This window comes from Poecilia latipinna, unplaced genomic scaffold (genome assembly GCF_001443285.1).
Source record: "Poecilia latipinna isolate Pla-1442-1.1 unplaced genomic scaffold, P_latipinna-1.0 Scaffold821, whole genome shotgun sequence".
Lineage (NCBI taxonomy): Eukaryota > Metazoa > Chordata > Actinopteri > Cyprinodontiformes > Poeciliidae > Poecilia > Poecilia latipinna.
This window is the reverse complement of record NW_015113437.1, coordinates 43960-53776: the sequence shown is the minus strand read 5'-3', so window position 1 is coordinate 53776 and position 9817 is coordinate 43960. Positions and strand designations below refer to the sequence as shown.

General features: G+C 38.7%; 1 protein-coding gene across 2 annotated transcripts in view; it reads left to right on the top strand.

Moving 5' to 3' along the window:
* Positions 1-9817, top strand: part of nrxn3a (neurexin 3a) — a 104698-nt gene that overhangs the window by 63367 nt on the left and 31514 nt on the right. For both annotated transcript variants that reach the window (XM_015047345.1, XM_015047344.1), the window contains exons 6-7: positions 4839-5140; positions 6653-6814. In XM_015047345.1, coding sequence (XP_014902831.1) covers positions 4839-5140; positions 6653-6814 — 464 coding nt within the window. The remainder of the gene's footprint in view (positions 1-4838; positions 5141-6652; positions 6815-9817) is intronic.

Below are 9817 nucleotides of genomic sequence, written 5' to 3'. Positions count from 1 at the left end.
TATATATATGCTTTTAAGGACCAGCCATTGTTCTATTCTTCACTTTGTACAGAGGGTCTGGACCCTTGGCGTTTGAGAAACAGTTGCTTGCTGGGGGTATGGACTCTTTTGAAGTTTTAAACTTTACCATTTGGCTGTAACACATGTAATGTATGAGCAAGTGAATGAGTTCGACGCTATGAAGTTTACCGGAAATTGCATGTGCTGTAAACAAGAAGAAAGGGAGAAGTGCCAAGTCGAACAAGAAGGCTGTAAATGTCAAGTCAATAATTGAAAGCAAGGCCAGCACGGACAGAGTTGGCCATGCTCAGTCCGCATATAATCTATTATATGAGATTACAGTCTTGCATAATGGTTTCGTTCACTCCTCCACTGTCCTCGCTAAAACCACTGGCAGTTATTTATAAAGCAGTGCAGAATATATTCATAACCTTGCCTTCTGTTCACTGATTGTTCCGGTTGAAATTCAATGGAGGAATCAACGTTAATGGGAGAAAGCCCAGATGGCACAGTAAAGAGAGGTTAGAATCTTTCTTCTCAAGTAATATTATCAGATAGAGGCCTGATCCATGTAAGTGTTCACTTTGGGAGAAATGTTGAAACTAGTGTAAAATATTTCACAAAATTCTTTCTGGTTATCGTTGAACCTGGTGACACCAATATCCCAGACAGTTCATGATTTATCGTGGTGGGCCATGCAGGAATCAGTAAAAGGTCCACACTTCATAAATCAAAATGTCAATGTATTATTTAAAGGCCAATGACTTATTTATTGCTGGTTTATGTTCATACTAAACCTATTACCCTTGTGCCACTGAGGCCTGTCAAAACATTAAAAATTCATGCAAAACAATCCATATTATTCATTAATAAATGCTTTCAGGTCATTCATCATCATCCACTCAACAGTAGGTTAAAGTTACCACAAAATATTTATCTCTGTAGTAATTCGTTCAATAATAAAATGCTAAAAATTTGGCAAAAAAACAAAATTTCTTTGCCACCGGGAGTGGCTAACAGTCTTTGGATATTAGGAATATTTACTGTGTCTATAGCTTTTTTTTTCTTCTGCCATCTCTCCTTCTGACGTTTTTATGGATGACCCCTCACAGGACTCATTCCAGCTCATCCATCAAATGAAGGCTCCAAATAGAACAGCTTACGGATGCCATTAAAACTATTATGGGGTGATAACAATCTCCTCACCTCACTCTCATTTCAGCCATAAAGACCTCAGATTCATTCTCACTTCATTAATATACCATCTTTCAAGCACTATGGTTGCCTCTCTGGACAAGTTTAATCTCGTATATTTTTTTTTTCTTTCACTGGATCACCACAGCCATAAAAGAGGGAATATAGAATATGAATGCATAGTAGATTTATGGTTCATTTTTCTATATATAATGTTTTTCTTTTTTTATTTTTTAGAAAGAAGGACCATAGTCTTATCATATCCCTGCGGGAAAACTTGCTTATGGATGCACTGGCGTAGTTCCTCTTGCACACAGTCTGAGCTGCATTTTTCTTCACAGTGGGCTATAGATGGAGACAGAAACAGGGATGCTTTCTCACCTTGGGGGAGCTATGTTGGAGACCAGATGCAATTTGACTTTGCCTGCTTAAAAAACAGCAGATAAGAAGAAGACGACTCATACTTTAAGAACAAAAGCACTGTATTTATCGTCTTTCCCTATTTTCTTTGCATTACTTTAGTTTTATGTTGATGTTCAGTGTTACTCATATGACTTTATGAGGATTTTGTGAAGACGAGAAGTTTTGAGCTGTTTAATCCCAGTCTGATTTTTCTTACAGTCTGGTCTTGTATTAAAACAGATGTATCTTAAATACAGCGATTGTAGCTTCGGTGAATGTTTGAGAGAAATGTGATGTTAGCAAAGTGGAATGAATACCAGAGAAATGTGACAAACTTCACTCATTCTTAACAATGGGCGTCCATACCCAGATAATATCACCACTGTGTTAAGCATTTAGCACCAGAGGAAGTTTAACATTCTTTTTTTTTCCTTTCTTCCTTACAGCGAACATTGAAAATCTTTGTTTTGTTTTTTTTTTTCTGCCTTGATTCTTTGCATAAAAATTACAGTCTGTTCAATAACCCTAAAATGTGCGGTGGTAATAGTACTGTTGCCTCACAGCAGTGAGTTTGTCTTGTGGTTTTCTTGTGTGGACTTTGCATTCTACACAAGTACAACTATAAAAAAATAGAATATTATCTTATGTGGGCCAAGGAGAAAGACAAATGGACATTTGCTCAGTGGCCAAAAGTCTTTCAGATTGTTTTACATTTCATTTTAATTTACATAACATTTCTCTGGTGATATTAATCAACCAAACCTTGAGAGTTGCAACAACTGAAAAAACTCAGGAATTGTTAAGGAAGGACCATGGTTGCTAAGAGGAAAGTACCACTTTTAACATTTCAGTCCCCTGCTGACCCGGTCTTTGAACCAATCTAGTTGGATGAAAGCTGTTGAGCACTCAACGGGAGGAATGAAGTGGTTGAACCCAATTTACATATGTCTCGAATGCTTTTAAATGTTTGGTTAATTCAGGATTTAGTTATTTTGCAGAATATAGCTACAGATTCAGTGCTAAATTAAAAGTCAGTGAACAAAACATCCTTGCTTGGAGCTTGAATGATGAAACAGGAGAAAAGTTTTCAATGTGTTTTTGAGAAGAGTTGATTCTGTGCCCATCTGTAAGGAAATATGGTGTTTAAGTTCTTGTTATTTATGTTAAATGAAAGTAAATGCAAACAGTCATCTGTGGACTCATTTGGACTCCTTTGATTTTTTTTTTTTCTGAAGGGAAGCAATGCTGACCAGTAGGATGTATTTTGAAATTGTATAATCCATCTATTCATCCACAACACGGTCTCTTGCCAGTGAGCTGCGTTTTTGGCTGTAAAATTAGTGTATTTTGCAAAACTGCAGTGGAAACATTTCTTTTTGCATCACATCAGTCATATTATCAAAAACTGGATGTTACTACTGGCGGAAAAGATGAAAAACGTGACAGGAGGTCGTAGGAGGGTGAGGTTTTTCATGACTTGTCTGTGTTATTCACAAGTGATTTTAATTGCATTTTTTATTTAGTGAAAACTTTGCAATTGCAGAATTTTTTATGTATTTATTTTGTTTACATTATAATGGAAACACAGCTACTGGCGAGCTGCGCTCACGTCCCTTTCCTTGGTTCAGGAGGGTGGCCTCGTGGTTTAGTCTGGGCAGTTAGTTTGGCTTTGTCATCTGATATTCTTCAAGGTCAGTGAACCACTCCCACTGACCCCTACTTTGAGGCCGTTGGTTGGCCAGGAGACATTGGCAGGATGCGAACAGTCCTCTACTACTTCATCCAATGAAGGTGGGGATTATTTGGAGGAGATCGTAGTTAGATTTTTTAATAATTATAAATGATTAAAGTCTCTAAGGCAGTTGCATAGTGACAGCAGTCTTCATTTGCAACAAATAGTTGGATAGGTTTATTTAACATTGCTTTGTAGAGATGTAGATTTATTTATTTTCATGTTTCAGACACTTTTGAGAAAACATGCTGTTCATTAAACCGGAACCATTGAACTTAGAATATAGTTGGAACAACAATGTTGTTCTAGTGATGCCATTGGGCCTTTGAATAACATCTGAATGATGCCATCCAGATGTTGGTTTGTGTAACTTGGTTGGAGGTAGTCAACCTCGTCTTAGACTGTCCACCGAATGACATAAAATAAAAAAAAATGTTATTGCAATGATTTGGGTATGGTCAATGTGTGAAAATAAAACTGGACATGAAACAAGAGGGGAGTAGCTTCATTTCTAAAGTTCCACAGCAGAAACAGATCCGTGTATCTTTGTATTGGATTTTGTCTGGACACAAAGTCCAGTATTTTTGCAGAAGAGACAGCAAGTTAATTGAAGATGATGTTCCAGATAACAACTCCTGAGTGGACCATTTTTCTGTGTTAGACCTCAGCTCGCTGTTGCGCTCTCCTCTTTTCCCTACTCCTTTCTTCTTCTGTGTGTTCCCTTACCCTTCGATCAAGGTCATAAATACATCCAGAGTCTCCGGCTTCCCTCTGTGTGATCACAAACATGACCACTGCGTCACAGTGTCTCTCTGACAGGCAATTTCACTGGAAAGATTATTGTTTGATGTTGGTACGTGGTAGCTCTCAGCGTTCTTTTCTGTCACGTGCTGAGGATTTTTGAAGGTGTCTTATCGTGATACTTATTTTAGACCAAATTTACAAAGATTACCACAGGATTATTGCATCTTCTCCCTGATCTATATCTACATCACTGTCAGTTTCAAAACAAAACAGCTTTTAGATTCAGATAAAGCACACAGTTCCTTGCAAGCTTAGCCTAACACCAACAAATACACCCTTCTTGGAAGAAAGCCATGACAACCACCATTTCCAGTTTACCATAAGCGTAGTAATGGACACGGCAAATATATTGAAGAGGGTGATCTGGCCAGCATTGAGCTTTTATGTATGCAGGGTGTTGTACAGCAGTAGAGCTACTACCCGTCATGTGGAGGCTATTTGTTTTTGACAGGGTTTGATTCCTGACCTCTGCAGCAGTAATGTATGGCTTCTGCTGGTTTTCTTTCTAATTAATTTAAAAAAGGAACAAGAACTTAAAAAAGAAGAGCGTGTGTGGAGTAATGTGAAACACAGATATGTCACACAAAAAAAACTGATGAGTAATTCCTGCTAAATATTTTTACAAGCTGTCGAATCCTTATGATCCCACAGCTTAATGTTGTCTTTCTCATCTTTCTAACCCTGATTCATTTTCTTCCCACCACAGCAAGGGAAGAAAACGTTGCCACCTTCCGTGGCTCGGAGTACTTCTGTTATGACCTCTCCCAGAACCCGATCCAGAGCAGCAGCGACGAGATCACGCTGTCCTTCAAGACGTGGCAGCGCAACGGCCTCATCCTGCACACGGGGAAGTCAGCCGACTACGTCAACCTGGCTCTGAAGGACGGTGCGGTCTCCCTGGTCATCAACTTGGGCTCCGGAGCATTTGAAGCCATCGTTGAACCCGTCAATGGGAAATTCAATGACAACTCATGGCATGATGTGAAAGTGACCCGGAACCTGCGACAGGTAAGGCCCAGCGTTGGGGAAGATTACTTCACCTGCAGTTAGATTAGAAACCTGTTTGTTCTGGTTGCATCCATCATGACACTTCTGTTCATGTCATGCCTCTCCCCCTAACCTGCCTTGTGTTTGTGTGCACAGATGTTCAGATTCATTTCACTTGTTTTTTTATTTGTAATTTTTATTAAATTCACATCTTACCCAACCCACCTTTTTGCCAAGCCTACAGGTACTGGACCCGACTTGATAAACAAACTCCACTGTATGGTAGATATCATTTAACTCATTGTCATCCCTTAGTTTGCAATCTCTCTTTTCTTCCCCCTGTGTGATTTCTGGCAAGGTTTGCTGAGAATTGAATGACTAACTGCTGGGTTCTGAAGTTTTTCCTCACTCTCTTGAGTCTTCTTTTCCGATTGTTTCACTTCAATATCAAACTCTACGTATGTGGAAATCAGGCCGACTCATGCATCGTTATACTGATTAGCACAAGGCAAAACACACTGCAGGAGGCAACTGAATCTAACCAAACTAAAACATTTTACCTGTAATAAATTCTCAGTAACAGTAGTTAATTTGGGAGTACTTTGGACCCATGAGGAGCTCACCCATTAGGTGCTCCAGTAACTGTCTGATAGCCCAATTGCCCAATTACAATGGACCCCTGCCTATTCGCAGTTCAGAATTTACAGAATTTTCTGTGGATCTGACTCCACTACTTTACTTATGTGGATTAACCAGTTTAAAAGTTATTGGCAACATGAGAATGGATTTTAGTTATGAATTTACTGGCAAGGCAGTGATATGAACATTATTTAACAAAGTAGGTCTGAATTTTCAACTTACCAACATTGATTTAGTATTGAATCAGTAAACAGAAATAAAGTTAGAGTACATGGACAGATTTAAGTCCAGTAATATTAAAAATAAGTTCAGAAACTTAATAGAAATTTAAAACAATCAAATACATGTAGATTTTAAAGGATGGTGATTTGTATTGAAAGCTGTAGCAAAAATGTGAGCGATCTACACAGATTAGAGCCCACTGACCAGTCAGAAAAGCTATTAAAAAATTAACTGCTGTGTATTTTATTGATTATGTCACAGTTTCAAACTCATAAACCTTTCTTTTATTACAATGTAACTAAATGCATCAGTAATACCTAGTTAGTTATATTAGATTTTTCTCTTCCTATAAAAAATGTTGTTTAAATGTTAAATTAGGCATCATGATACCATGTTTTATAATTGTACTGGTCACAGTTGTTTAGCAGTGCAGTTCTCTTTCATAAAGTGGTCATTTTTCTTGCTGCAGTTCTTCTTTGTCCTGCATGTTTACTTCTGACTTTGTGCAATGCAAACCATTTAAGTTGGCTTTTCTTGTTAATGTACAGCAGTTAAAATTAATCCAATGAATTCAGCCAGTTGTTCATTTTAATTATTTTCTTCAACAAGCTGCATCTACAATCTGAAAGGAAGAATATTAAAATGTTCTTTTTGTGCCCACGCGGTTGTCAGGTGACGATATCTGTGGATGGGATTTTGACCACCACGGGTTATACCCAGGAGGACTACACCATGCTGGGCTCAGATGACTTCTTCTACGTGGGTGGGAGCCCCAGCACAGCCGACCTGCCGGGATCTCCAGTTAGCAACAACTTCATGGGCTGTCTCAAGGAGGTAATGTAGCATTCTCGCAGAGATAAAATGTGTTGCTGCTGAATTTCAAAACAGGCCACAAGAAGTTTGTAAGCTTCCATTACAAATCCTGACTGCACAGACGTGGAAATGAATTTTATTAGATCCATGGAGACACAGTTCTATCCATGAGTTTGAGTTTTTCTTCTTTTTTCTTTATGCTAATTTGGAATAGATGAAAATGCAGATGGATAGAAATTGTGCAAATCAAAAAAGATCTGTGATATCTTTTTCCATATCACAGCTTCACAGGGTTCCTTGGATTCCACTGTTCTGAGTTTTTTGTCAATCCAGTGAGTCGCAGTGTCGCTTACTGGAAGATAAGAAGTTGGTCTTGTCAATTTGAAAAGACATTCTACAACTTTTCATTGAGATTTAAGTGAATGTTATGTTTTAGCTTTTATTTATAAATGTTGCATTTTGGTTTAAAATTTTACCCAGAGTTCCTGATGGCACTGTAAAGTATGCAATGCACAAAGTGAGTCAGGATTCACAGGCTGTGCTTTAAACCCACTGCTACTGTGTTTCTGATATTTGGTTTTGTTAGTGAGAATTTTGTTCAGGGACAATAACTGAACCTTCAAGTTCAGGGAGAGGTTCCCCTTATGTATAATATACTTGAGATTAAATTGATTATATGTATGCAAGCATTGACATAACTGATTTTTTTTTCAGTTACTTTTTGTTTTATACTTCTAAGTCCAAGTGCTACCCCAACTGAGCAGCAGACTGTAAAAGTGGCTTTTAAAGGTTATTGCATCCTGATACCAATATCCAAGACGTGAAACTTGGCTCAGAGAGTCAACACACACAAACGCGCACCCACGTGTGGACAAATATATTTCTCCCTGAAGCTTATGATGTCATATCTTTGCACTTAAGTAGAGCCAGTGGAGTGCACTGTGACTGCAGGGGCTTGGCTTTCTCCATCACACACACACACACACACACACGCACGCACACACTGAGTGTACAGCATCATATGGCTGCAGGGCGATGGAGGAAGTGGCGCAGCAGCCATTTAATCCCCCTCTGGCCTACTTCCTGCTCTATGGCACGCTGGGCCTTTTCTCAGTTCTCTGCACCACCCACTCCCACTCCTGTCATGCATGTGCACGCACACACACACACACACACACACACACGCACGCACACGCTCACGCTCACATGCACATATAATTAGAGATGTGCACAGCCATGCATTCACTGATTCATGAACCACAGAGTCAAATATGAAAGGTGGTGTCACAGTATGAAAAAGAGGCAAGTACGTTTTTTTTCTTGTTGTTTTTCCTTTGATGTGCACACAAGCAAAATTCATTAACGTACAATGAAGCAGAGTAAACGGGTGCACAGTGTTGTGGCGTAATCTTCTGGAAAATGAGCTGCTATTTTAAGGTTTCTTATTTACATTTTTCAGACTTTTAAGATGCATACAGTTAATCTTTTTACGGAAGTTCAACTAATTTCTATCCCTCTGGCACACACTCACTGCGTTTAACGAGTCCGGCCACAAACTTTTAAAAACCTAGAACTCATCTATAAGCTTCACTGCACTAAGCTTAAATTTACTATCTGTACTTTATTCCTTTATGTGCATTGGATAAGACATAATTTCTGAACAGTTTTTGTTAGATACAGAGCTCAAGTCTGCAAAAGTAGTGGAGTCATATTGTTGCTCCAGTCACAGTGTGATATGCTTTCCACAGTTTTCTTCCTGAACAGGAAGTTACCTGATGTGCTATCGCAACAACTCAATCTTGCATTCAATTTAGGATATTGTGGCTTTCTTTAACTTTAAGTTGCATTTGAGTCAATTCTAAGGAATTTTACTTAGAGATATGTGGTGATCACAAACTTTTCCTGTTGAATCAGTCTGGTTGATGCCAACCATCAAACCATCTGGAGGCATCTAGAGTTTTGGGAAACTGTTTGAGTTATTAAAATATTATCAGTTAGTCAGAGCATATTTGCGCCTAGTTTTCTGGTTTTACTCCAACAGAAAAAATTTTGGATAAAAATAAACATTTTTTTTTTTACTTTAAAATCTTTAAAATGGTTAGCAAATAAATCTTGCTTAAATTATTATAGATTTATCCATACTGGTTTGGTCAGTTTTTTGGTCACCCCCAAAAAATCCAGATGGGTTATTCTGAGCACCTACCTCCCAGTCAGGAGCCCCACCCAGCCACCTACACATCTGCAGCATCCACCAGTTCCCCCCAGTCTGCAATCCGGCACCTCCTCGTTCTCCTCTCTCCACCATTAGGGCTAATTTCCCTGCTGCCAGTGCTCTTGTCCTCGCCATCCACTGTGCAGCATTACGGATAAATGTTTTGTTACCATGGCACCAGGTGCTGGTTGCCCTTGGTAGCTCCTTCGGCTGGCCGGCCCGTGATTATTATGCCTTTCATAACCAGCAATTACAAAAAAAGCCTACATCTCCGAGCCTACAAAATACATAATGGCCTACAATAACACATAATTGCTGTAATTGTGGTTGTCATTACACCTCCATCAGCCACTCGTATGGAGGCCTCTGGCTGTGGAGCGCATACTGTCGCCAACAAAGAAACACAAAGGAGGAGTTCACGGACCGGATAGGGAGTACAAGCAGAAAAGAGACAAATGATGGCTGTTGTCTGATGACTCTTCCTCCTTCACATTGATTTATTATTATTTCGCCATCATTTATTCATCGTTTCTATGCTGAGGGGTCTTTGGAAAAATGTTTTTTTGTTTTACTCCACTAAATTACACCTGGGGCAACTACAGTTAATGAACCTATCCCTTGCTGATTAAAAAAGTCACAAAATGAACATATTAGCTGGAGTTAAAGTGTCACAAACTCAGCTTAGTTGTAATCCATGGGAGACTTTGTGGTCTACAAGTAAAAAATTTTTTTCAAAAAAAAAAAAAAAAAAAAGATCTGCTGAGATTCTCTAAGTTTGTTTTTTTTTTTTTTTTTTTTTTTTTTTTTTTTTT